This window comes from Rhamphochromis longiceps, linkage group LG5, assembly GCF_057381845.1.
Source record: "Rhamphochromis longiceps isolate RC_006_pf linkage group LG5, R_longiceps_female_GT1.1, whole genome shotgun sequence".
Classification (NCBI taxonomy): Eukaryota; Metazoa; Chordata; class Actinopteri; order Cichliformes; family Cichlidae; genus Rhamphochromis; species Rhamphochromis longiceps.
Window position 1 is genome coordinate 35,117,664 of NC_140561.1, and position 27,728 is coordinate 35,145,391.

Genomic DNA, 27,728 nt, shown 5'->3' on the forward strand with positions numbered 1-27,728 from the left:
AAAAACGTATATTTTTCTGGTAATTGTTTTTAATGGCTCTAAAGGTCTGATTCGTTTTATTGATTCGAAGGGCATACTGCACGTATTTTATTTTTAGTCAATAGGTGGCGATATATAGGCTAAATGAAATGGTAGTTACATCCACACAAGGGGTAGAAGAAGATATCAGGGGCCAGTTGCCGTAAATTAAGTGAAGAAGAAGGGCAGCATTGTGAGCGGATAGTGGTTGATCGTGACGCTGGGTGGCTGAAAATTGACACGAAATAGACTTTGAAGGTAAGTACATTGTCGCCCTGTCGTTCTTGCTATAGCATTGCTTGCAGCGAACCGTGGATCGTAAAGCATTTGCAGGCGTAACTGTGAACCTATCTGTTTGGTTTTAACGTCCCTGGTTAAGGTAGCGTTAAGAAGCTAACCGCCGACATTAACCTAGCTCCATGTAGCTACTCCGTAACCAATAACGTCTCTCGGAATGGCGGTGTATGAGAGCATTGCTTTTAATGTTAACCGACTTAGTTTTATGAGCAGTGTAACGAGTCTATTTTTGGATTACATAGCTAGTGTTGTATCGTGTAAATCGGATACCGGAAAGCTTTGGCGAAGAGTCCCAATCGAAAGTAACATTACGAGCCGCGGTCGAATTTGTATTGCTAAAAAGGCGTTTGGTGAGAGGTGATACACTTGACTGGCATTTGAATGTGCTACTTTGCTTTGCTGGTCATTCAGTTATTTTGTTTAACCTTCATTTATACAGATGATCCAATTGAGATTGTCTCATTTACAAACATGCTTCAAATTTTGTTTACTTATTTTTTCCCGTTAAATCAAGGCACGTGAAGTACTTACAGCTAATTGACTTTTTTTGAGGTTTCTTAAAAATTATGTGTTTGTTCCTAGAAGCAGCTTATTTTTAATACTTACAATGACTTGTTGGTAATCATAGGACAGTGGCCAAACCGGTTTGAATTGAAGGCAATATTAAGTGAAGTAACTATTTTTTACAACCAACGTAAGCAAAAGCGCATCTTATTAGGGCTGGGCTATATCATACCGTTCACGGTAATACCGGTGTAATTTTGGGCAACGATAGGAAAATGAAATATCGCGATAGAATATGGGTAAAACGCGCATGCGCAGTGCCTAGGTTTACATACGCACATGGCGGCGACGCAGAATGAGAAGAGCGAACACGGATCGTTAAATGAAACGGATGAACCAGAATTGGTTTGTAAAAATGCTGCAACTTCAGTGGTGTGGAACTGGTTTGGCTTTCGTCCGTCAGATACACAACAAAGCACTATTTTTGGTAGAGCATGCTAGCGGGCCGTCGTTATTACCGTGTTGTTTGGAAAATACGGCACACTTAAAATCAATCCTTTGATATTTTTTTTTTCTGAAAATCGACAGTGCCCCTTATAATCCCGTGTGCCTTATGCATGAATTCTGGTTGTGTTTACTGACCTCGAAACGATTTTATGTACACGGCGCTCGAAAATCTGTCAAATGTTTTAGTACGACTTTGCTAAGCTACGAACCCGCACCGCTTGATGGATTGCCGGAGCATTACGGCTATATTAGGCAGGAGCCTCGCGGAGTGATATGTATGATATGTACTGTGCTTCAACATAATATTACCATATTGTGTGTGTGTGTGTGTGTAACCTCTTTTTAAGTTGTGGATATTATACATGGTTATGCTGAGGATATGTCGGCCAATTTCCACTGGAAATACCTTTTGGTTAAAATGTCAGCAAGGAATTTGCACTGTAAATTTTTTATATAACTTCAATGCACATAAAAAAAACAGCTGCTTGTTTAAGTGAAAATACATTAATGGGTTTTTTTGCACTAAAGTTGTGGAGTTGTAAAGTATTTTGTCTAGTGTCAATTATATCGTCAGTTATATCGTTATCGCAAATTTTAAAATTTATATCGTGATAGATATTTTTGGTCATATCGCCCTGCTCTACATAAAATCTCAAACCTTGGTGCAGATGGGCTACAGCAACAGAAGACCACACCAAGTGCCATGCCCGTCAGCTAAGAATGGGAAACTGAGACTACAGTTTACACAGGGTCACTAATATTGGTCAAGAAATAGATTAGTAAAACATTGCCTGGTTTGATTAGTCTGGTGTTCTGAATTTGCTGTAACTAACATATAAAAGTATGAAAATGGCCTGACATGTATCAGTGGTTCAGGCTGGTGTGACATTTTTGGCAGGATATTCTCTTGGCACGTTCTTTGATATCATCTGAACATTGTTTAGCCACCCAGACCTATCTGAGAACATCTCAAAACTAGTTTCTTGAACATGACAATGTTGTTGTTGACACTGTGCTCTTGGCCTCCACAATTACCAGATCTCAGTCCAATAGTGCACCTTTGGAATGTGGTGAATGATGAGGTTTGCATTGAGGATCTGCAGCTGACAAATCTACAGCAACGCAGTGATGTTATCATGTCAATGTGAACCAAAATCTAGGAGGAATGTTTCCAGCAACTTGAATTTCTGCCATGGGAAATTGAGGCTGGTGTGGAGAGTTGTTATTGTGAATCAATTTATTCAATAATTTTCTGAAAGGCAGTTTGAGACTATATTTTAGAGCATTTCAGTTGATTACTTTCATAAGCTTATTGTGGTGTTTATCTTTTTTTTTTCTTTTTTTTTTTTTTTTTTTTTTTTCCTTCCAGACACACTAGTTCCTAAATTCAGTGGATGCTGAATCCAGGCCATCCAGGTTCAAGTTAAGGTATGTAAGGAGCTGCTTCCTGAAAGGTTTATGTAAATTCCTTCAAGCATAAATGCAATGAAACTCTCTGGTCTTTCTGCTGTATGTATCTTGAGACCGAAAAACCTCTTGCGGTTCTATTGTCCTTAAATAATTTTATATTGCGTTATCTAAGGCACATAAAACGCACATTTCTCCTAAGGACTTTTAAGAAAATTGCGCCGTTTTAGGTTTTGGCATTTTCAGAGTGACCGCAGGAACGTGATTTCATTTCAGCTAATCTGATTTTCTTCAAGACGGCGTTATTTCAAGAGAAGAGGACTGCATTTATTTCACAAAGGACTGTTGTGAGACCCAATGGGGCTTATTTTTCTCGGATGGTGTGACTTTAAATTTGCACCATGAACCTTCTTCTAAAATATTTCACTCGTCAACTATAACTAGAGTATATGTCACTCTGAATCCTGAACTTCAGACACCGGTGTCTGTCATTTCTCTCTCTCTCGCTATACAACCACCAAGGACCGTTTTGGATTTCGCTGGGGTACGGTGTCGAGAACTTTGCATTTTGGATCAAAAGAAGTGTGTTATTGAACATTACTTATTAAATTAAAAAAATAAAATAAATTTAAAGAGGGGAAACAATCAGTGGTATAGTCAGTCATTTTAAGTTTTTCTCTTTACACCACCGTGGGAATTGCGGCTTATTTTCTCCTACATTATTTGTGGAATTTTCATCACTGATTAGTCCTGCTTTTCTAGTGTGGTCTCATTTTCTTCTGCTGCCATTTCTTTGTGGAAAACTCATCTATTTTGCACTAATAATAAAGTCTGCACACAGTGAAGATGAAAAGGGGCATTGCACATTTTACAAGAAGAAACCTTAATTCATTATGCACGTCTCAGTCAAATTCTGGCATAACTTGTGCCATTTAAACAGATTTAATGTATTTGTTTTTACACGTTCTAGTTTTCTTCTTCATTAAGCGCATATATCCAATAAACGATTATTTCAAACAAAATTTTATCCAAAATCCATTTTATGGGGAGATGAGAATATTTTCATTTCAGCACAAGCTACCATAAATCAACATTTATTAAAAAGGAAAAAAAATATCACTTGCAGTGCAACTTTTTTTCCTTTTGTGTATTAACCTGTTGCACAACAGGTTAATTAAATTAGAAAATTATAAATATATGTAAATATTTTGGAGTGGTTTATGATTTATCGGTACATTTCCAGTTTAATTTCGATTTGAAGATTGAACTCTTTTTGATGCTCTGTCTGACCTTTTATCCTTCCAAGGAATTTGATCTCTTAAGTGAACAAACCAAACCTGTTCAAGCATTTGAGACGCACGAAGATACAAACCGGTGAACTTGGGATCTAATCATGTCTCGCCGAAGGAGTCGCAGCCTATCACCAGGGCGCTATTCGCGCTCTTGCAGCAGTAATGATCCTAGAGATTTGGAGAGGAGGATTTTTGTTGGGAATTTGCCGACCTCCGACATGGAAAAGAAGGATTTGGAAGACCTGTTCAGCCCATACGGGAAGGTAGTCGGTCAGTAAACACAATGCAAGTTTTAATGACATGACGACAGTATGCATTAGGGAGGTTGTCCCTAAAAGTCGTGAAATATTTTTGACTAGTTAAAATTACAGACAAGTTCGCATGAAATACAAGAATGTTCTAATTTATATATTTAAAAGGGATTAAATGGGTATTTTGATCAAAAATGGCTCTTCAGAATTGTCCTAAGGTTGTGCACTTAAAATATTCCTCTTCCAGGCGTATCCATGTTTCGTGGGTTCGGATTTGTACAATTTGAACGCGTTGAGGAAGCCGAAGCTGCAAAGGCGGCCCAAAAAGGTCGAATATATAAAGGTTATAAAATAGGTAAGCCTTAACTGCAAGTGATGTGATTGTATGGCTGAAGGAGTTATTATTTGTGTTCCAAAAAAAACAAGCTAATGAAAGAATAAGGTCAGGTTATGTGCTAATAATAATAAAAAAAAAAAACAAAATTGAATGGCATAATTATTTGTCTGAATTTAGGAATAAAATGTATTTATTTTTTATTTATTTTTTTTAAATTACCCCTACGTTTAGAGTCTGATCAACCACGAACGCACGGTGCTTTTTTTTTTTTTTTTTTTTTTTTTTTTTTTTTCCTTTCTCTCTCTCCTCCTTCTTTTCCTTTTTGAACTTGCAAATCAACAATAAAGGCAAACATGCATTTTTAAATTCTGGCAATGCTGTTGTGTACGATATTTCAACGCGGATTCATATGTGTCACCTTTTTGGTTTGGGGAGTTTCTGAAGCCCAAATTTGAACTTGAAAATCTAATACATTCAAGCTCTGCTAGTTTCTTGCAAATTTTGACCCGGAGAAAAGACGTCCATCATTTTGGGTTCATCTCAAACTCAATTTGACAGATTGGGCGACAGAATCTTCTGCATTTTGAACTTCCGTCCTTTTTGGATTTTAAAATTTGGATCCTGGCACTCTGTTTCATTTGGACGGTGACGCAGCCACTTCCATTTTTTGCGTGAACATCATTAGCAGATCTCCATGTCACTGTTGTGTTCAACGTTTGGATTGATTTATTTTCAGATGTAAATATGGCAGTGGAGCGACGGCAAGCTAAACCTCAATCCCAGCAGAGCCCTCCACGAAGGTAAAGTAACGCGAAATGAGTGTGAAGAACTACCATCGCCACAGTTGTTGGTTTTTTTTTTTTTTTTTTTTTTTTTTTTTTTTTTTGTTTTTTTTTTTTTTAAAAAAAGGTATTTAACTATATCCTCACCTGTAATTTCCACCAGTGAAGAAGTTCGCTTTATGGATGCTACTGCACCATTAGACGGATTTGTTTATGCCGGATTCAGTATTTCAACCAAAGTTAAAAGTTTACTGATGTGTTGAAATAAAGAATAGAGACATATGGATGTAATTTAAGTGTCTTTGTCTCAAACATTCTTCACGTCGTGGCTCTTTTTCAGCACTGGTGTTCTTTGCGTGACGATAGGACTATCGTGTGTCACTTTCTCATGTTTCATATCCTGTAGGAAGGTCTATGCCTCACAACAATATTTTTATCATTAATATTTTACATTTTTAATTAGGCGTATGTATCTGATCTAAAGTTGAATAGTAGCAGTGTATAACATAAAACCGTTGTATCAGCTGATGTCTGCACAAAATACAAACCATGTTGACCTAACCTCAAAACCACAGCTGCAGGTTGTTAGTGGTCCAAACTCCATAGAGTACCTTTTGTATTTATATTTAAAAAAAAAAAATAATAATAATAATAATAATAATAATACAAAAAAGACCCCATAATTGCCAGTATGGTCTTGTATTTTTAGTTTAAGCTTTGTTATGTATTCCTTTAACCAGCTCAGCTCAGTGATCACCATACAGTTTATGACTGAGTACATGCTACAGAGCATCCTACACATCAGAGAAACTTATTTCAGAGGCAGCAGGTTATGGTCCAGCTCCACTGGTCACTGGGTTTCTGCATATTTAGATTTAGTTGCCTATTGTGAATTGTTAAGATAAGTAACTAAAGGTCAGTGTGAAAGTTTATCTTTTAGACTTCCTCCATGTTGACTTGCTGTAAGTCTTGCATTTCATCTGATCCACTTAAGGGAAACTCTTCTCATCTTTCTATCTCGTCATATTGTAAGTAAAGTGTTTCACTGTACCTTGGACAGAATATGCAGGGGTTTTTTTTTTTTTTGTTTTTTTTTTATAAATAAATTCTGTACAACACTTAGCTGCTGGAATTTTATATTACTTCAGTGTAAATAGAGTAAGTGTAACACTGCGTTATTTATTTTATTTTTTGTGGACCAGGGAAAATTTAAATGTTAGGGAATAGAAAAGTAGGCAGTGTATCATTGTGTGGCGATACAAATAATCGCTAAACGCGCTTCGTGTTTTGGTAGTTTTGTCTTATTTTGTTTGTGAACCGCTTCGGAGTTGAGCCTTTAATGAAAGTTACGTTTTACATGGTAATAAGCAAATGTTTGGTTAACCATACTATTTATTTGATGTATAAATTTATTTATTTTTTTTTAACGAGAGAAACTGTCAAATCACAAGCGGTTAGGAAAATACTTTAATCTGACTCAAAACTGGTATGTCATGCTATTTCAGAATATTATATGATTTTACTTGAAACGTCTTTACTTGGTCTCTGGCATTCTTGCAACCTCATTTATAGTATGGAAGTTCAACTTCTGGAAGAATGAACAGCCTGTGAGCCTATTGCGCTGTATGTGCAAAATAAAACCACCTTCAAAAAGTTTGTTTTATTCAGAGCTGGATTTGTGGTCAAACATTAAATGTTCGGTTGGTAGTTGTGTGTTTGTAGATCACAGAACATTTTTGAAAACTTGCTGCTAAGAATTATCGGAATCACCTACCGGTTTGAATTCACGCAAGTGGTCTGAAGAAGAAGGAAAACAAAGGGGGGGGGGAAACTTTGTTTATTTGCGCCGTTACAAGTTTTACACTACCAGCCCATTGACCTGTCCTCATCCGCTAAGGACAGGCATTCCTGTTTTCTAATATTTCAAAGGCAGCTTCAACTCTTAACCTGCACTAATGGATAACATTTTTCTCAGGGCCCCTTACAGCACCTACGGGGACAGCAAAGAGCCCCGACCTCGGTCTCGCTCACCTGTTTATGGGCGTGACGGACGTGAGCCTCGGGACAGCCGTGATGGGAGGGACTCCCGGGAGCCTCGACCAGGTGGCCACTCTCGTGACCCTGATTACCGGTACCGTAGCTCAGAGAGCAGAGACAAGGACATCAGAGGTGACCCACGGGATTCTGCTTACAGGTGACTGACAAACCATCCACTGAGTCTTTAATGGTTAAGCTTTTTGTTTGAACCTGAAATTTTTCCCATACAGCAGAAGCGAGTATGACAGATACTACCGTAGTGGCAGTGGTGCAGAAGATTATTTCAGGAGGAAGGACGAGACCTACAGGGATCCTTATGGAGATCCCTGGAATGGACGTCGTGAGCCAGAAGGTATGTTGTCTTCAGTGTACAGGGTATAGTTTAGGACTGGTTGGTGTGAATACTCTGAATTTTAATAGATTTTTTTTTTCTCATGTTTGGGTTTAATTCTCATGATTTTCCTCTAATATCTTGACTTTTTTTTTTTTTGGTAATATTGGGTTTACAATTGAAAGCACTAAGAATATAAAGTACCAGGATTTCTGCATAATTAAATTCAAATGGATACAAATTTAAACGGACATTATTTTGAAATCACTCCCACCTCTCATTACCTGTAGAGGAGCGTCTACGACCAGAAGAACGCCGGCGTAATGAACTGTATCGGCAGTACTATGAAGAACTCCAGCGGCGTCATGACGCTGACCGTCCTGTCGACTGCTCTGTAATTGTTGTCAACAAAGCCCAAAAGTATGTCCACAGTCTGTTGTTTATAGGAAGAAAAACTGATACTGGACCAGAAACATCTCTAAATATTCAAAGTACATGGAATGTTTTCATTTCATACTGCTCGTGTGTGTGTGTGTGTGTGTGTGTGTGTGTGTGTGTGTGTGTGTGTGTGTGTGTGTGTGCGCGCGCGCTTCTGTACTTGTGCTTTAAAACCAACTGTAGGGAGTATGCTGAGACGGTTGGGCGGAAGGTCCGTGACTTGGGAATGGTGGTGGATTTGATCTTCCTCAACACAGAAGTGTCTCTAACTCAAGCACTGGAGGATGTAGGCCGAGCTCGTACTCCTTTTGCCATCATCATAACCCAACAACATCAGGTGCATCGCTCCTGCACTGTCAATATCCTGTTTGGCACACCTCAAGGTAATTCAGGATGACATTAACGTGTTTTTTGGAACGTTTCAGGTAATTCAGAAGTGTCAGAATCTTATTTTGTTTGGTTTCATTTCTTGCATTTATTCTTACAGAGCATCGAAACATGCCCATGCAGGACGCCATGATGCTGGTTGCCCACAACTATGACACCTACAAAATCGAAAACCGTGAAAAAGAACGTGAGGAGATAGCCAGAAAGGCTGCGAAGATGGCAGATGATGTGTTACTCAGAGAGCCTGACCGAGAGAGCCACCCCGTCTCCTTACTTACGAACATCACACTATTGGCTGAAAATAGGTAGCTGGTTTAAATCTTTATGCTTTTATACAAGTATCCTGAAACATGGAGACTTTACAATGAAATAACATGGCTTTGGGGAATGCAACATTTCATCAGTTAGTGATGGTGTGTTGTAGTAATCTACATGATATTTAGTTTCTCTGTATTGAAAGAATAATCTTGTTTTGTTGGGTAGATTTGTGACTCCAGACGAGTTGGACAGTCTGATTGCATACCTGAAGGACAAAAGAGCTCGGCTGGTACGAAGCACAGCAGATCCCCTTGCAGGTAATGCCACCTCCTTGGTTTAATTTTTTTCATTTACATGCACATAAAAATGAGAGGAACTGGTGGACTGGAAATGGTTATTGACGTTTCTGTTGAATACAATGATTTCTATAGAGAAGCAAATAACTGATATGTCTCCATACAGCTCCAGTCCATGTTGGGCCTCCTCCAGCAGTACATCATGAAGTTCCCTCTTCAGCTGCAGCACTCCCTCCATCTACTCACACACCCCCACAGTCGGGTCATCTCAGTCTGTCAGCGGGTTCAAGCACCTCGGCTAATCCCAGTCACCAGCAGGAGCTGCAGGCTAAAATCCTCAGTCTGTTCAACAGTGGCAGTGGGCAGTTAACAGGCACTACTGGCCTCCCCTCTGCACCCTCACAGTCACACTCATATGGATCTCTTGGCCAGTCTCCTTCCCAAAACCCATCCCGCCCACCAATGCCAGGTCCTCCTGCACCTGCATCTCAGGGGTACGCAAACCCTCCAGGCCGAATGCCAGTTGCCACCAGTATTCAGAGACCCCCCACCTCTGCTTCAGGCATCAATTTTGACAACCCGAGTGTCCAGAAAGCTCTGGACACACTCATTCAGAGTGGACCCTCTCTCAACCATCTGGTGAGTAGTGGGGCCTCTCAGCAGCAAGCCCCAAGACCAGCACCCAGCATGGGTCAGGCCCCACCTGTGTCTATGTACCCCCGACACTACTGAAAAGCTGTAGAACCCTGAATTTATTTTAATTTTATTTTTTTTTCCCCTCCGATGCCATAAACTTTCCTGTGCAGTGAGTTTTCTTGTTTAGTATCAGTAGACTGTAGGGATGTTTTTGTAAAACCTTTTAATCTCTTTTCCTCCATTGTTCATAAAATGTGAAGACTTTTTTTTTTTTTGCAGCTGTTTGCCAGAAAATAATTATTCAGTCTCGTTATGAAGTACATTTTGCTTACAGATGGAATTCTCAGTTCTTTTCCAACTATTGTCTTATAGTTTTACAGTCTTTTAATTTGTAACATTGTTTTGTTTTTGTTTTTTTCATGAACAAAACAAGACATAATTAAAAACTCGGACACAATTCCTGTAATAAAATGGTATTGGTTTATTGCATTTTGTGCTGACAAATCTATAAAATGGAACGGGTATCGCCAGAAGCCATAGAGATAAGCATTTGAAATGTAAGATAAAACTACTTTTTCCTCTTTATTTTTTCTTTTAAATGTACCATGAACCACAATAGAGAATAATACAGGTCTTTTTTTATTTATTTTTTTTTGTTTTAGAATATTTAACTTGCACTGACACAAAAAAATAAAATAACTCCTAACTGTATTTTATTTACACGTAGCCCCCTCCCACCCTCGCCCATGACCACCCCCCGCCCCCAGCAGGTACAAGTGCACATGTACACACAAACACACTCCCACAGAACTGAAAGGAACACACTACGGCTTTACCATAAGACCAGGTACGGTATCAAGGAAGTAGAGAACGGTTCAGAATGAAACAATGTTTCAATATTGTTGAATTAGATACAGCTGTGTCTTTGTTAAGAGAGTCCATAGCAGAAAAACTCAAATCTCCAATACCTGAATCGTTCAAATGAAACTGGGCATTTGTTAAAGCTGAGTACTTGTGTATACCCCTTTATTTAAACTGTACAGAAAAACAAAGTTTGTAATGACAGATTACATACTCTGCTCTTTCTTAGTCAAGACCAGCAACTTACTAACGCCCAGACACAGTCCTTTCACAAATGATGTTTTTAAGCCTTGTTTGAAGTAGCAATCACGGAAACTAGATGCGTGTTAGTTTTGAGCTTCAGAGATGCTGGTAGATGGATATACCTTTTGATAAAGCCGTAATTGGTTTATTGCACAAAATGCAATAAACCAATACCTGTGCCCTTCCCAAAATGCACAACTTGTCCTCTTAAGGTCATTTGAAAGCCTAAATAGCAAATCCGTTTTGGTAGTTGGAAATACTTCTAACAATACACTGAATAAAACCAAAACTGGTGACTGAAAAGAGGTACATCACCAGTTTTGGACAGGCAGCAGACTTACTGCTTTTTCAAACATTTAAAAATAAAAATTAGCAGGCGTCTCCTATAATACCTTGGCACGTCCAGTGTTCTTTGTTTTACCTTGTTGAAACAGTATTCTCAGGGGAGTGACATTTGCTACAAATTTTGATAAGAAGGTAAACAATTTGCACATGTCTTCATCTAATTCACTGGAGCACACATTTTCACACTCATTTATGTAGTTAACTGAAATATACTTTGGTAATCACTTCATCTCCAGCTATTAGACACAATGAGAGGACCATGTCAACAGATCTACCATAAAAAATAGAATCTCATACTAGAATAATATTCATCCTGGGATACAATGGGCCAGTGCTAAGGAAAAATATTCTACTACTACAAACAAAAGTGTCTGATATAAACAAAATACTTTTATACCACAAACACCCAATATATTTTCAAAACACCTTGTTCGGGGTAGTTGCATGCATGCACTGAGTTACACAACATAACCGGAGTGGGGCTCTGCTTGCACTGCATGAATAGCCGCTTGAGTTTTTCTCATCTGACTCCCAGAGAGATCGACTGTGTGAAATGTAAGTGCAGCTGTTGCATTACCTTCCATATCAGGCACATCTGATGCTTCTGTGAAGATAATATTGAGGGGGTAGGATCTTATTTCAGCTACAGACTGTGTGCCCCCCCGTCTGCAATAATCTGGGATTAGTTTTGTACTTCTCTGTTGGTGTCTTAACACGACAGCCTCCTCAACCCAGTAACAGATGTGTTTCAGAGCCCTTAATATCCATTTTAGGATGGAGACTGGGTAATGATCACTGGCAAGTTTGCCTCATGCTACAGTTGTGCAGGTGAAAGATCTGATCTAAATCACGGATCAGTTCAGGGGGGAGAGGGACGTGCTGGTTTTTAAATCGACTATCGCACCTTGTCCAAGCAGAGCCTGTACCAGGTTTGGAAGCGCGAGTTTTATATTCTTTGATCATTTCTCAGAATTATACTGCAGTCACATTTAAAATACAGAGCTGGGGTGGATTTTCGTGGTTGGGATGGGGGAGACCAGGGAGCTGGGGCAGAAGGGCTGAGCAGTGGGGTTGAGGGGGAATTCTGGGAAGGCTCACCTCACAGATTGAGTGACAAGCACTAGAAATTTAACAGTTACTATTATTCTTTTAAAGAAGTTTGGCAAGGAAAAAAAGGAAAGAAAAAAGTGATGCATGCTAAAAATGTCCAAGAAAACGGTCAAATGATAAGATGTAACAAAATTAATAATCTGAACTGTTGCAGCTGGGAACCGCAGCAAGATGATGGGATTTCATGATATTTATTTATTCTTTTTAGTCTGAGCTGTCAGACCACCAGAGCTGGCTGTAAATACACTCTTGTGCCACCAGGGATCACTGTGGGACAGAGTCTGTGCAGAGCGGGCTGGCTCTTTTGCCATCCGACCCCTCTATCACAGAGTGCCCCTCAGTGTAAAGTGCTGTGCTGCCTCTGCCACATTTTGGTTAAACACTTTAGGTTTTTCTGGTCCAAAAGACCTGGTGACAAACACTCTAAAAATTTAAGAGACTGCTGACATCTCCAGTTATTTATATAAACTGAAATTATGACAAAATGGGAAAAAAATACCAATATGAGAACAATATTGCACATAATCTTACAAAACTCTAAGACTTTGCCCACAGTGATAGAACAGTGTACAACAAAAGACAACACTAGCAGATTACAGTGTCCTTGATTTGTGATATTCATATTTACAAAAATGTGAAATGACTATTCCCAAGGCTCGTCTATTTGCAAACTCAAAATCTTCTATCACATTACATAAGACTACTTGAGCGAGATTGAAATATAACGATTAACAATATAGTGAACTCATACTTTTTCCTATTTTGTTTTTGTTTTTTGTTTGAGTTTTTTGCAAAAAAAAAAAAACTTATTTTCAATGTTAAACCATGCTGCCGACTGTGCGGCAACACTCCTGAGTTCTCAAAATCGGAAACTCATTGAGAATGTTTGACACCTTTCTCCACCACTCCGACTCTGCACCTTAAAACATGTAAGTCATCACGATATAAAATCACTAAAACAAATATTGCCACATGGTACCATGCAAACAGCAATTATAAAACATTTATAATTCCATAACTAAATTTATTTCCAATAAACTTCTCCAATAAACATCAGATATCTTTTCTTTTGAATAAATTTAAAAGGCTCAGTTGATGCAGGCAATGTTGTAGAGACAATCCCAAAATAACCATGTTCTTCAAAAACAGGTGAGTGTCAAACAACCCCCTCCCCCCTTTTTTGTGACAAGCATAATAAATAAATTCTTCATCACTTGGCACAGAGAAATCTTTGAAACTAGGAGTGGGCTACTTGTCTTCAGGTGTCACAGGTAGGTGTGTTTAAAAGTCTCAAAACAAATATTCATGTTTTAATGTTTTGGCAATTCCACTCGGTTTCTTTAAATAGCGCTAAACAGAAAACGTGTTCCCCAAAAACTGGTTCGCTTTACTCAGGGGATTAAAAATAGTAATTTCGAGAGCACGTTTTAGAAAAGACAATAAAGGGTGACGGTTTTGCCCTCAGTTATAATATTGCATCAAGATATTCAGTATAGTTTTCTAATAAAACAGAAAGCTAACCCTGTCGAGAGATCACGGGCCAAATGTGTACAGGTACAGCCGTGTCTTGTTAGATAACCACCGCTACCACCGCTGATATGTATGTCTATACCCTTTTTACTATATCTTTAATGTTGATTTATCTCATCTCTATTTACAGTACAAATAAATCTATAGATACTAGCAGCATTCACAACATATGGTCCGACATTCAAGCAACACTAAAAACATTTAATACTGTTTGTAAATAGTTCTAGAAACTAATTTGTTTTGCTTCCCTATATCGTATATACTGTATATATATATTTTTATATATATATATGTTTATTTATATTTACTGTATATTTCTACTAGAAGTGCAAATGACCAAAAACAGTTTCTTTAAGAAAAGAAACAGGAGCAATCAAAGTAAAGTGACAGCTGTCCTTGGTCAGAGTGAGATGATTTTGGATTTTATAAGACTTACGAAATCTACATATACAAAATATATGTGTAAAAAAATAAATAACGTGATCACGCAAGTCCAGATTTCAACCATTGCACATTCCTTCAAAAATGCACTCTTCTTCAAACGTAAATATGATTTGTTCACAACCAATCAAATAGGATAGAAAATCTCACTGGAGAGTAGTCTACTGCATAGAGTTCATTCTTGTGGACAAAGTGAGTAGCTACAGAAGCCATTGTCCTCTCTATTTATTTAGGCTAGACCCTATAAACAAATAACCAATAGATGTTCAAAAACTCAACTGGGCAAGAGCAGATATCGACAACAGCTGGACGTTTTATGGAGGGCTGAACATGTATTCTTTAATTATCTATAGGGTGAAGTTCCAACTACAGTGTCATCACCATGCTAGTTTCCTGTAGACGCCTCCTTTTACCTTTTTTTTTTTAATGACACTTTGTTCTCTCTAACTTCAATTGTCAGAATTTTGTTTCCCACTTCTCTGAAAAAACTTGGATATGGCACATTTAATGTATTGAAGTTTGGCAAAACAGTGGCAGAGCTATGAATGCCAAGATGATATACAGCTATTTCATCAATATGTGTAAATTCAGTCTATAAACGTAAATACATATTTGCTCTCTACATGAAAAAATAACATTTAGTATTTTTTTTTCTTAATGAACTTGATGAAATCATCAAAATTTCACTCGTCGCACAGTGGTGGACAGTGCAGGTGCAGTGCTTTGTCGAGGTTACAATGACGCTTATCATAGTGAAAGGAGCCTATGCCATCCAATAAATAAATCCAATAAATAAATAAATAACCTTTTTTTTTTAAAGCAGCTGTTTTAAGCTGTCTCTGTTTTTCCTTTCCATTAGAATCTTTTTAGTATGTCACAAAAATACTACACTCATACTGAACAACGTGTCAGAGCTTGTACATTATTTACAGTGATCCACACGAGAGGTCGAGGGGTGCTGGCGCTGATAATCTCCTCAGAGGGGGCTTTGTCATCTCTCCCCACTCTGCTGTCACACCAGGCTTCTGCTATTCACAGTTTAATTGTGGGTCAATCTCGACAAACTAAGCTAGCCTTGTATTTTTTGGCACTAACAGTGGCCACAGGGATGAACAGCCACTAAGAAATGAGCTGAAAGGAGTGTAGGTGATGGAATCAACAGAACGAGTGGAGCATCAATTTAAAGATAATACTGCAAGTCTGATCCACATGCCATTTCACTTTTTTCAAATGCCATTGTGAATTACTCATACATACGTCCTCTAGCAGGTGACACTGACTGTGGGTAGAAGTGTCTTTTGCCTTAAACGGTTATTGACATCGTAGACAGCAGGCTGGAACGCTGTGGGAAGTGTCCGATCACCACGAGGGAACCGAATAGACAATCCTACATTGATCTCATTTCAGCTGGCTCTCGATCTCTCCGTGGAGAAGCCGTGTCTATGCCACATTTGTGTTCGAACAGGGGAAAAAAATAAATAAAATCTACCTAGATTAAAACAAAGAGACACATACATGCATGTGTGCTCACACCTCAGCTAACAACCCATGCAGACCCCATCACCACCTCCTCCTGACCGAGTCACTGCGACTCAGTGCGAGATTCTGTAGCAGACTTCAATCTTGCAAAGCAAAAAACGTCTCCAAGAACAAATGTTGATAGCATCTAATTCAGTCTAGAGCCTATACTATTTATAGCAGGTTTTTTGCCTGGAGTGAGAGTAGCTTAGTGTTTAATACTGCTTGTTGGTTTGCTGGGGTTGGAGCTGGCGGAGAGGTGCTGAAGCTGAGCTGGGTTATTTGGTTGAGTGTGAGAGGACTATGTCATAGAAATAAACTGTAAGAATGATATAATAATGGTGCAGCATTGATGAGAGGGTTTGGGTACGAGTGACACAGGAGCAGGGCTGAGAGAGGGGTGATAATGAGGGGAGGGGGTTTGCTCTTTCAGGAGTAGATAGTGATGACCTCGCGACCACCTCCACGGACTAGGAGGACTCGGTTCAGGCCCTCAGTGAGGACCTCAAGAAACTCCATATCTGGGAGAGAATGATTAAGGAAACAGCTCATACACTCACTTCACAATGTTCCCCTTTTGCTCTGTGATGCTCACTTTACACTTAATGACCTATAATGAGAAAATGAAACCTCGAAAACCTGAAACCAGGTTTTTCGGAGGTACAGTTTTACAGGCCTCGGGCATCTACACTTGGAACGTTTATCACTTTCTTCCTGGCATTTGTTTGGGTTCTGACGGACTGGATGGAAAGCATCTGTAAGCAGCTGTCTGTCTGTTTTGTAAAGAGAAGTCACAGATTTGTTCTGCAGCCACTAAAGCACCGTACTCGTGTTATATCATAGTTTGCTCCATATATTCATTGAGATGGGCTTTGAAAAAAACTGTCCAAAAGATGACTGTCGTCTTGCTTCTAAAAAGATTTTGGTGCTATTCAAAGAGTTCGCTTTTTGACTTGTCAGAGGAGCTTTTTCCTAATGCTGTCAGAGGGCTTTAAATGCAGTTTGACAAACTTCAAGTAAGTTGTCAGACTCGCTTCTGTCTAGCTGCTCGAACCCAAAAGGTCCAAATGATGAAGTGCTCATGACATTGTGGTCTTTCTGGCAGGTTCTTCCATCTGTAGAAAGGACTTCTGAAGCTCTGTTAGAATGACTGCTGGGCTTTTTGTTATCTCCTGGTGTCTGGTAATAAGCTTGGCTGAATGATCAGATCTAGGTGGAGTGATTTCTGGCTTCTTCCATTTTCCTATTTTTGAATTTACAGTGCTACTGAAAATACCCAAAGCTTTTATACCCATTTCCTGACTTTTATGACAAAGGTCTACAAGCAGTTTCCTTGGACTTCATGGCTTAAATTGTTGTAAACAAAGCAAGGACACTGCCAGAAAAATATTTCATAATTAGGTTCATATACTGTAAAAAAACAAACAAAATAAAAACATAAAACATAAAACTAAAGCCTGAAAAAATTAGTTATAAAGTTCTCTGATTTCTGCAATAATGGTTTGTGCTTTGAAATCCTAATTAGATCTTTAGAGACCCATTAAACAGAATGTTTCTGATAACAAATTATTACTGTTCCTGAAATCAAGACAATTAACTTACTGACCCAAACCCTCTGTAGATTGCTTTAACACACAATTCAAATCTTTCACAAAGTTACATAGAGGCTCGAGGCCCAAACTCAATATGATTGTGTGTGGATTGATAAACAAAGTTTAACACAATCAGAATTTTATTTCAGAAGCATTTTATCATTTATATTTAAACATTTGAAGACTTAATTAGAATTTGAAACTGAACCTTTACAGATGTATAAAACACTGTCTTACACATCCATGACACAGTATTCTTATACACTCACTGGCCACTTTATTACTTACACTTTACTAGTAGGTAGGAACCCCTTTTTGCCTTCAGAGCTGCCTTAATTCTTTGTGCATAGATTCAGCTGAGACATTTCGCAGAGAGCTGTACTGACATGATAGCATCACACAGTTGTTCGACCACATACTAAATGTTCTTTATTGGATTGATATCTGGTAACTCTGGAGGCCATCTGGGTACAGAGAACTCACTGACATGTTCGAGAACCCAGTTTGGGATATTTGAACTTTGTGACACGGTGTGTTATCCTGCTTGAAGATGAGTGCACTTTGGTCATAAAGGGACACACATGGTGAGCAACATTTAAGTGGTGTTCATTCGATACCAAGAGGCCAAAAGTGTACCAGGAAAATATTCTCCACACCATTAAACCACCATCATTTGGCCTGAAGTGGCCAAATTCTGACCCTATCAGCTGAATGTCGCAGCACATATCCAGACTCATCAGACAATCTTCTGTTGTTTCAGTGAGCCTTTGTGAACTATAGCCTCAGTTTTCTGTTCTTAGCTAACAGCAGTGGCATCTGGTGTGGTCTTCTGCCCATCTAACCATTCTCTTCTGACCTCTGACCTCAACAAGGTATTTTGGCCCAGAGATGTTTTCTGTTTTCCAGGCCATCGTCTGTAAACCCTAAAGATGGAAAGTCCCAGAAGATTGGCAGTGTCTGAAATACTCAGACTAGCCTATTTGGCAATAGACCAGCAATAGACCAGCCTAATTGGCACCAACAACCATGCTACATTTAAAATCACTTAAATCACTTATCATCCCCATTGCTCAGTATGAACATTAGCAGGCTGTCTTGACCATGTCTACATGGCTTAATGAAGCGATCTGCTGCCCTGTGACTGGCTGATTATATATTTGCAATAACAAGCAGCTAAACAAGTGTACATAACAAAGTAACTGGTGAATCTATATAAGCTCATATGCAAACTCATATATATGTTATATATTCTAATCTCTTTCTCACCAGTTAGCCGACATCCAAATGCAACTCCAAACTGTCAAAGCTGATTAGTTGTGTTTGGCACCTCTGTCACCTATATATTAGAGACCCCATTCAGTAAACCTACTGTTTGGGTAAAGGATACAGTTTTCATCACCTGTCCGGTTCCTGGGTGGCCCTGGCATGTTGAGAAGGACTAGCTTGGCCTCTGAAGACTTTTTAACAATGACCTCATTCAGCCGGAGAGCTGTATGCATACGTCGCACATTGGAATGGTTCCTGAGAATAGACAAAGTCACAGAGAGCAAGTCAAAATATATCCATGTTGATTAGCATCCAGACATTTTATTTTAAAGCGTATGACACAGAATTTTGTGATGCCAAGTGGAGACATGGGTGACATGGCGCTCAGTCACACATTTTTTTTTAAAATGATTGTCATCTGCTCACGTGGTTGAGTTGAACGTTATAAAACATGAGTGGACTGAATGACGTTTATTGAGACTTCAGTACTTACAGGTTCTCCCACTCACTGCAGCATGGCAAAAGGAGAAATACACCATTATCAGTGCTAAACTGTTCATGTCTTTAGTGAAGTTCATTTCTCCCGCATGCAAGCCTAAATCTTATATTAGTAGCCATTTCTGGTGTTACAATAATTCGAAGAAAGCAAACAACACAATTAAGAGACTCAAGGCTCTGTTTTTCTTAGTAACCAGCGGGTAGTTCAGTTTTATAACAGCCAAAGGTTCCCTAAGCATTGGAAAATACTCACGGCTTCATATTGAAGATGTCTTTGATGCCCTCTGGTGTTGCTGCTCCAGGCGGCTTGGCTGGCTCGCCGTCACACTTCTCAGTCCAGGTCATTTGGACCTGCTCCCCTGGGCTCTGAGCCCCCTCTCCAGGGGTCAGCGGAGTGGCTGGGGTTGCAGGGCTGGCCGGGGTGGTATTGTCATGGATGAGCTGAACCTGGGCAGGGGGGGACACAGGGGAAGAGGCCGACTTTGACTATGAGACGAGAGGATAAGTGGACGGATGTGGATTTACATGTACATTACATGGAAGGTTGAAAGAGTCACAATTGAGGTGGAAATGTAGGAATGCAGGTAAAGTCACAGAGAGCCACAGTGTTAGAGAAAGGGAGAGGAAGGAGAAGTGTGATTAGGGAGCCTTATGCTGCTTTATTTATATTAAAGGCTATTAAATTATGCAAATGTTCTTCAAAGGAAAATACTATGAGATACTATAAGATCAATTCAACGGAAAACTGAAAATACCAGAAAGGGAATCCATCTTTTTTGCTGCAGTCAAATGATTCTAGATGATTCTTTTTTTAATATTTGGAAAATGAAACAAAATACTTTCTTGCTTTCTTGCAAAGGGCTAGATAAAATGCTTGATACCTTTATCACTCACATATTTTTATGATAAACATGACCCTACCACTAGCAGCGGTTAGCGTCACATTTGTGCTAAGCTAAAGGTTGCTTCCTTTCCTTTGTATATAAAACCATTCCTTTAGTTTTATATACAAGCACTATAAAGGTATTATTCAAAATCTCAAACTGCCCCTTTAAGACATGGACAGTTGAATGCTTCAATGCTGCTGTTCTTTGATTACCTATAGTCTGCATTTCACTGTTTAAATAATAAAAATCTTAACACACTAGGGTGCTTTTTAAAAATTTTAAAAAAATTCTGTGACCAAAACAAACGTTATACTCCAAACTGAGATCAGCGCTGCTGGAGAAGTTGATCCTACCTCTTCCTCGGGCTTCTCCTCCTTGCTGCCAGCAGGTGGGTCTTCAGTCACACTCAGTTGGGTTGTTACAGCAGCCGGGTTCTTACGCCGGATAGACCCACGGGATGAATCAGTGATGCTCTGGATCTGTGGAGACACAAATGAAGGGGCAACATGAAAAAAGTGATTTGAGCTTCTTTTTTCATATATATATATACACATATATATATATTAGGGGTGCAACAATACACAAAATTCACGGTTCGGTTCGATACTTTGGTGTCACGGTTTGATATTTTTTCGATACAAAAAAAATGTTCATGCCTTTTTAATTTGTCATTTATTAAATTTTCACGGCACATTCCGCACCACATCTCTGTGCGTTCATCATTTGTTTGAAGCCAGCTCACCTCCTGCAACTACTTTTCCGAGAATACGTGCTTCTTTTGTGGTTCGGGCTCCTTCTGACATTTCTTTGGAGGTGGAGGAACATCACAGTAATTGCTTAAAGGAGCTTCTTCGACATCTTTAAGAGTTCTAAACAAATGTCTGTCCTCCTCCTGAAAATCTTATGTATGCAAACACGCGTTGCAACTTCTTATCTTGTGCCCGTTTTTTATTTTGACAGCGAATGCGCACCTGCGGACCACTTATGTGCAGCCCTGGTTATTTCGCTTGTCATATTGCAGCCACAGAAATTCTTTTGTCCATGAAACCATAAAGCTGCACTTTCTTTTTGCCTTATAGTCTGATTTGTCATAACTTTTCCGTTTTGTGGTAAGCTTTTCTTTGGCTGTCATTTCTTCACCCTGACCTGTCTTATTTGGCTCAACAGAACTAAAATATTGTGGCGAGCTCAGACAAGGAGGAGACGGAGGTATCGTTTGGTCTTGCTTCCCATGAGCTAGCCAGGGAGCACAGCCGTTTATTGACATCTGCAGAAGAACACTGCCGCTAGCTAACTGCTCAGCGCGGCAACAGCACAGCAACAACAACAACAACACACAGGGCGCCCTCTGACCCCGGAAGGACACACCGTCGCAGCGAGAGGGCGTCACCCGTCACTATGGCAACATAAACAAAACATAACTGTACAAACAGAACCCTGAACAGCCCTGACCTGCTACAATATATATCCTGCTGCTTTTACACACGCACTCACATAAGCTCAGCGATTCTCTGCGCGATCAACCTCTCACATGTTTAAGCTTGCTGCGGGAGATTTCACTTGTCATGTTTGCATAGTAAGCTAACGATTGATAAGACGATGTCAGAGGCATTGATGCGCAAATTATCATCACTCACCAATCAGTGCTGTCGCTCTCTATACACAGTTCCCGGGATTGCAAAGTGAAACAAGTGAAAGCAAAAAACAAGCGCAAATTCAAACTCGATTTCAATATGTCACATATTGGCAGTGGCTCACCGATGCCAATGACATAATTACCCAGCTACATTTCCGAAAGAATGCAAAAGCATTGACATATATTTTTCATTCCTACGATAGCCCGACGGGCAGGGCAGAGATAGATTTTGGTAGCCCGACTGGAAAAATCGCTAGCCACGGGACAACGGGCAGGTGATTTTGCAAGCCCTGTATCTGATTGAGGAATCACTCATCTTTGGAAAAGAGAGTTTATTACAGAGAAATGTCTCTTTCCAAAATAAAAGCTATACTATCCGCTTCTTCTGGGCTATATTCTCAGCAGCATATTAAACATATCAGGTCCCCATAAGGAGAATCATGTGCTAACGGCTGTCTAAATGACTCGGGTAAAGTTAGTAGCATGCGTGCTTGTTGTTTTTGTCTGCTTCCACTTGTCTTTGCACTAGGATGATGTCGGTGTAAATGTGCAGTCATATTCGTTGTGTTCCCACTAGTGCTGTCAGCGTAAATCTCGTTGAAATGAGTTAACGCCACAACACGGCAAATCTCCGTTAACGAGCTACAGTAGATCGCCTGTGCATGGGGCTGGACGAGCTAACTGCGCTAACACACTAGCTCCCACCCATGCACATCCAACATACTGTTTTACTTTAGTCCATGACGCGCTTACCTTCAGGGTCATACCTCACATGAAAACCAAAATAGTTCCAAACGCCAGATCTGAATGAGGGTGGGGGAGGTTCAATTTGCCATGTTGCAAGGAGAGCTTAACTTCTGTCTCGCTAGCTTGCCCTGCACTCAGTGAATCTGCGTTCGACTACTCCGCCTAGGCTGCACTGTCAAGCGCAGATCCACTGAGCGCTCAACACAGACAGCATCGTCAGAAGGAAAGTTGATAAAATAAATAAAAAATTTATTTTGTATTGTTCGATACATATGCGTACCGAACCGAAAGCACTGTATCGAACGGTTCAATATCGATACGAGTATCGTTGCACCCCTAATATATATATATATAAACACCCAGCACGCCCCTGCGGGCGGTTTATCCTTCAAGCTCGGGTCCTCTACCAGAGGCCTGGGAGCTTGAGGGTCCTGCGCAGTATCTTAGCTGTTCCCAGGACTGCGCTCTTCTGGACAGAGATCTCCGATGTTATTCCCGGGATCTGCTGGAGCCACTCGCCTAGCTTGGGAGTCACCGCACCTAGTGCTCCGATTACCACGGGGACCACCGTTACCTTCACCCTCCACATCCTCTCGATATATTGACGAGGTACAACACAAATGCTACGGCAAGGAGGAGTCAGGACGCCAGGTCAGGGGGGCGATATCATCACCCCCACCCGAGATTGGGTACATAGCCCCAAGTGCGATAGGAGAAGGATCGTTGAGTGCGAGAGGAGCTGACCTGAAATAGGATATATATAAAAAAAAACAAAACACCCAGCACGCCCCTGCGGGCGGTTTATCCTTCAAGCTCGGGTCCTCTACCAGAGGCCTGGGAGCTTGAGGGTCCTGCGCAGTATCTTAGCTGTTCCCAGGACTGCGCTCTTCTGGACAGAGATCTCCGATGTTGTTCCCGGGATCTGCTGGAGCCACTCGCCTAGCTTGGGAGTCACCGCACCTAGTGCTCCAATTACCACGGGGACCACCGTTACCTTCACCCTCCACATCCTCTCGAGCTCTTCTCTGAGCCCTTGGTATTTCTCCAGCTTCTCGTGTTCCTTCTTCCTGATATTGCTGTCATTCGGAACCGCTACATCGATCACTACGGCCGTCTTCTTCTGTTTGTCTACCACCACTATGTCCGGTTGGTTAGCCACCACCATTTTGTCCGTCTGTGTATACATATATATATATATATATATATATATATATATATATATATATATATATACACATACATATATGTAGTGTTTTACCACATTATTTTAAAAAAAAACATATCAGGAACCTAAAAATCTGAAGTCTGCTGAGATCCTGGCAATAATAATTTATTAAAAACTAAAGAAAAGTGAAGATACAGTTGTGGTCAGACCTTTATTATCCATGATTACTTGGGCCTTTTAATAATTGTTTTGAACTGCTCTTTTTCCATGCTGGAATGATTGTAAAGTCTTTAATTTGGCTGCATACGTTTCAATTTATTTTGGATTTTCTTGAATCCACACAAGGTCAAAAGGGTACATACATGCTCAAACATATACATGCACTCACTTAAATATTTAGTAATGAAAGCTGAAGATTATACAGTGCCAGGGCTTTGTCAAGTTTTTAGCGATCACGATTGACGTTGCTGGCATAAAAAGGATTTCTTTGACACCCGTGGAATTGCCCAATACTCAGAACAATGGGAAAGTCCAAGGATTTCAGTTAAGATCTAAGAAGGAAACTGCACATTTGCACAAGTTAGGAAGGTGTCTTGGAGCCATTTCTAAACAGCTTCAGCTGCTAAGATCAGTTCAAACAATTGTACATAAGAACAAGTTATTTATTTATTTATCACCACTTTGCAACGGTCTGCAAGAAGATCCGCATTGTCACTCTCGCTTAAGAAGAAATTGGGTAGGATGTTCAGGAACAACCTATGGACCACCAAAACTCAAGCCTACCATGAACTGGAAACTGTTGGAACACCAGTGAAATGAATTTTGCATTTTCATGGAGTAAGAGAGTACTGACTGAGAAAGAAGCCCCTGCTCCAAAATCGAAACTTTCAAGCTCAACTGAAATTTGTGCTGCCCACGTGGACAAGCCAATTGTTTTCTGTAGAAAGGTTTTATGGTCACGTGAGACAAAGACTGAGGTATCTGGCCACAACATCAAGAGATGCTGCGTGGCATTTCTTGATATATGCAGATATAGGAGTAAAGGTGAGGCTTTCAAATCTGAGAACACTCTACCAGCTGTCAAGCATGGTGGTGGTAGCATCATGGCTGTTTTACTGTTAGTTGTATTTATATATATAGTACAAAAAGGACAGACTAATGAAAAACGAGAATTCCCTCTAAATTTTTCAACTTCACCTAAAATCAACAGCTAGATGGATGAAACTGGGACAGAATTGTGCATTCCAACAAGACAATTATCCCAAATGCCCAAACTGGTTTTGGAATGAATAACACAGGGTACCTTAACCCTACTGAAACTGTATGGCCTAAAAGACAAGTCCATGCCACGAAACCAACCAGTCTAAATGAACTTTACTAAGTCTGCTTACAAGAGTGGTCACATATCCTGCCAAAATTATGCCAAAATTTGCTAAATTACATTTAGTCAAACGCCATTTAGCCATTTATGCCCATGATGAGTGTATGTACACTTGTGTGCACAAATATAATTGCACGGCACATATTACATTTATGGATCAGGGACAATTCAAGTTCAACAAAGGTATTAATGAAACACAGAGATCAATATTTTTCATTTACCATACCAACCTAAGCACCATCATGCTGTCAAACAGCAAAGTTTCTGCTGCGGCTGTGGTCTGATAGAAAGGATAAATATGGTGTCCTACTGCTCAAATTTAACCATAGATATGCTTTTGTCCAGAGGGGCTGGTGTGTCATGTTAAGTCAAGTCAAGTCCAATCACGCCAAGCTGTGCCAAGTCGGCCTGTCAAGTCACGTCAGGTTTATGAGTGCATCTTTGAGCGTGTTTCAAAACAAAACTTGGGCATAAACAAACTTCCTTACCTCTCTCTCACGTTCAGTCTTTGTCAGATTGATCTGTTTAAGCATCTGCGAGCGTTGTTCCATCACCAGGGTCTTCTCGTAAGTGTAGGCTGAGATGTCACTGTCATGCTAAGAAAAAGTAACGTGTGGGTTTATTATGCATATGTTTTCTTACTACAGCAATCCAAATCCACTACATTTCTCCTGTGTAAACCTGTCCCCATCTCTTCTGACTCATCTTTTGACATTCAGACAGAATGCAATCACCGCTTACTTCTTTTTTCTTAGATAGGAGAAAATTCACCTGTGAAGGGTTAAGGCTGAAGTATACTAGAACAGAACTAGTCCAAGCAAGATGCTGACAATTTTAGACAGCCTTTTCTTGAAGACATTTGTGGTATTGACCCATTGTTGTACACACAAAAAATGACAAATTTGACTCAGGGAAGAATGAAAAAAAGCTTGTGTGAGAAAATTACACTGCTGCCTAGTTTCTCCCCACTGCACACATGGTTAGTCACTTCATATAGTGCACATGAATGCCTAATTGCAGGTTTTGCTTAGGAAATGTTGAAGAAAACCACAGGCTCTCTCTACTGCCATGAAACATTAAAAGTATTATACACTAAATTACAAGCGATAAAATTCTTATTCCTTAATTAAGGGCTTTGGAAAGCCAGACCGACACTCAGCTTTACAGTGTGCTGCTTTTCTAGTAAACACAACCTAGGGAAGGAGGCTTCAGACAATATCCGATCACCTGATATTCATATTTCATGCTGTCCTTTGTGCCATTTACTGGGCTTCTGTAGTGCAACGATCTCAGCAGTCGTGCAGTACCTTTGCCTACCTTTGTGTAGTCTAAAGCAATCAAGCTTTGAGCATTACTGAACATTGTAATGATGTTGCCACCTGAAAGGTACTGAAATTAAAGTACACAATATGAACAAAAGTAATCTCTGCAATTGTTTTCAGTGCCGTTGCCACAGGTGTATAAAATCAGGCACCTAGCCATGCAGTCTACAAACATTTGTGCTTTGTTCCAAAGAGCTCAGTGAATTTGAGTGTGATAATGTAACAGGATGCCAGTGTTGCAACAAGCCATTTTTTTGCAATCCTTGTAGGTGTTCCACAATCACCTGCAAGTGGTGTTAATGCAAAGTGGAAGCATTTAAGAATCACTGCGACTTAGCCACAAAATTAAACTGCGTAAAGTTACAGAACAGGGTCGCTGAGTGCTCAGTACTTCTGTTCATATTGCGTTTGTATAGAAAGCATATATCTTGCTTTGAGTTAACTCACCATTTCTACAACTTCTATCATGGCATCGATACGGAGGTGATAGAGGAATGTGGTCAGGTCCTTTTTCATCTGGATGCTGTTGTCGTCCATCTGGGCCACAGTAAAGATGCGCATCTTGCACTTCCTCCAAACCTGCAGAGCAACAACAAAATATGAGGCATCTCCTCACTCTTCTCATACGTCTGTACGGACATAAAAAAATGTCATTAAGCGTTCATATCATCTGTAAGAAATTTGGTTCTGATAGTGTGAATCCAGATTCTACATTGCCTTTACATGTTTGTGAGTGCACATGGATTTCTTTAAGTAGTAACTATTGCAGGGTACCTTGTGCTGGCGGAGCAGGAAGGGCAGCAGCATCAGCATGCCTCCATCATGGACGATCCACCACACGTCAATGTGACCCTCGGTGAAGCGTTCGCCGTTGGATGGGAAGGCTGAGATGTTCTTTGGGACGAGCAGAGCCAAGTTAGCGACGGTAGTTTCTCTGACCAGCTCTGCAGAACAGGCAGACATGGAAAGATTACGATGTGTTGGTTACACTGCATCTGCATTTTTGTTTTGAATGTTTTCTGATAAACCTAAATGGCTACGGCTGATATCAATCAGTGATTTTATTTTATATATGAGCCCTTGTTTTTGGCAGTATTTTTGTTCTTTTTTCCTTCCTAGTAACCAACCAATGAAGTTCCTCCAGTGCTGATGCTCGTCTCCTTGCTTCCAGTTGCGTGGCCATGAGACCAAGACAGCATTGTGTTTCAGGCCTCCCAGCCCACTGGCCTGGAGCAGATGTGATGTAGCATCACGCAGGTTAGAGGACACAGTCACCTGACAGAAGCCCTTCACCTTCTCTGTCTCCATCAGCTTACGCAGTGCCTAGACAGGCAAGAGGCAAGGCGGAGAAAAGAGCTGTTACCACAACAAGCACCGCTTACTATGAAGGTGGTAACGGTCAGACTTG

The 27,728-nt window shown here is 40.0% G+C and overlaps 3 protein-coding genes across 8 annotated transcripts in view; 2 read left to right on the plus strand and 1 right to left on the minus strand.

Annotated features, from left to right (window-relative positions):
* LOC146670440 (N-acetyltransferase 8-like) overlaps nucleotides 1-27,728 on the plus strand; it is an 850,360-nt gene that overhangs the window by 562,188 nt on the left and 260,444 nt on the right. The gene's annotated exons all lie outside the window — the stretch shown is intronic.
* On the plus strand, nucleotides 154-10,267 carry ncoa5 (nuclear receptor coactivator 5). 6 transcript variants are annotated; one of them, XM_085407398.1, is made up of 12 exons: nucleotides 157-276; nucleotides 2,696-2,754; nucleotides 4,040-4,295; nucleotides 4,524-4,631; nucleotides 5,350-5,413; nucleotides 7,371-7,589; nucleotides 7,666-7,784; nucleotides 8,054-8,183; nucleotides 8,382-8,584; nucleotides 8,689-8,893; nucleotides 9,072-9,163; nucleotides 9,309-10,267. In XM_085407398.1, exons 3-12 carry the CDS (start codon nucleotides 4,127-4,129, stop codon nucleotides 9,872-9,874), a joined length of 1,875 nt encoding a protein of 624 aa, XP_085263524.1. In that variant the 5' UTR covers nucleotides 157-276; nucleotides 2,696-2,754; nucleotides 4,040-4,126; the 3' UTR covers nucleotides 9,875-10,267. The 6 variants fall into 6 exon arrangements, with proteins under 6 accessions (XP_085263521.1, XP_085263520.1, XP_085263524.1 ...); XM_085407397.1 differs by having other exon boundaries at nucleotides 158-276; nucleotides 7,663-7,784; nucleotides 8,385-8,584; XM_085407396.1 differs by having other exon boundaries at nucleotides 159-276; nucleotides 7,663-7,784.
* Nucleotides 13,691-27,728, minus strand: part of slc12a5a (solute carrier family 12 member 5a) — a 194,504-nt gene continuing 180,466 nt past the window's right edge. The window contains exons 18-26 of the mRNA XM_085407391.1: nucleotides 27,448-27,643; nucleotides 27,095-27,264; nucleotides 26,768-26,899; nucleotides 25,487-25,594; nucleotides 20,423-20,548; nucleotides 19,436-19,629; nucleotides 19,178-19,192; nucleotides 18,806-18,939; nucleotides 13,691-16,347 (exon numbers count right to left, since the gene is read on the minus strand). Coding sequence (XP_085263517.1) covers nucleotides 16,256-16,347; nucleotides 18,806-18,939; nucleotides 19,178-19,192; nucleotides 19,436-19,629; nucleotides 20,423-20,548; nucleotides 25,487-25,594; nucleotides 26,768-26,899; nucleotides 27,095-27,264; nucleotides 27,448-27,643 — 1,167 coding nt within the window. The 3' untranslated portion in view covers nucleotides 13,691-16,255. The remainder of the gene's footprint in view (nucleotides 16,348-18,805; nucleotides 18,940-19,177; nucleotides 19,193-19,435; nucleotides 19,630-20,422; nucleotides 20,549-25,486; nucleotides 25,595-26,767; nucleotides 26,900-27,094; nucleotides 27,265-27,447; nucleotides 27,644-27,728) is intronic.

Excerpts from the sequence above, each read along its gene's own strand:
- ncoa5 (XM_085407394.1), top strand. The coding sequence starts at position 4,127 with ATGTCTCGCCGAAGGAGTCGCAGCCTATCACCAGGGCGCTATTCGCGC. Across the intron at positions 7,590-7,662 it reads CCACGGGATTCTGCTTACAG|CAGAAGCGAGTATGACAGAT; the intron begins GTGACTGACAAA and ends TTTCCCATACAG. Across the intron at positions 7,785-8,053 it reads TGGACGTCGTGAGCCAGAAG|AGGAGCGTCTACGACCAGAA; the intron begins GTATGTTGTCTT and ends CATTACCTGTAG.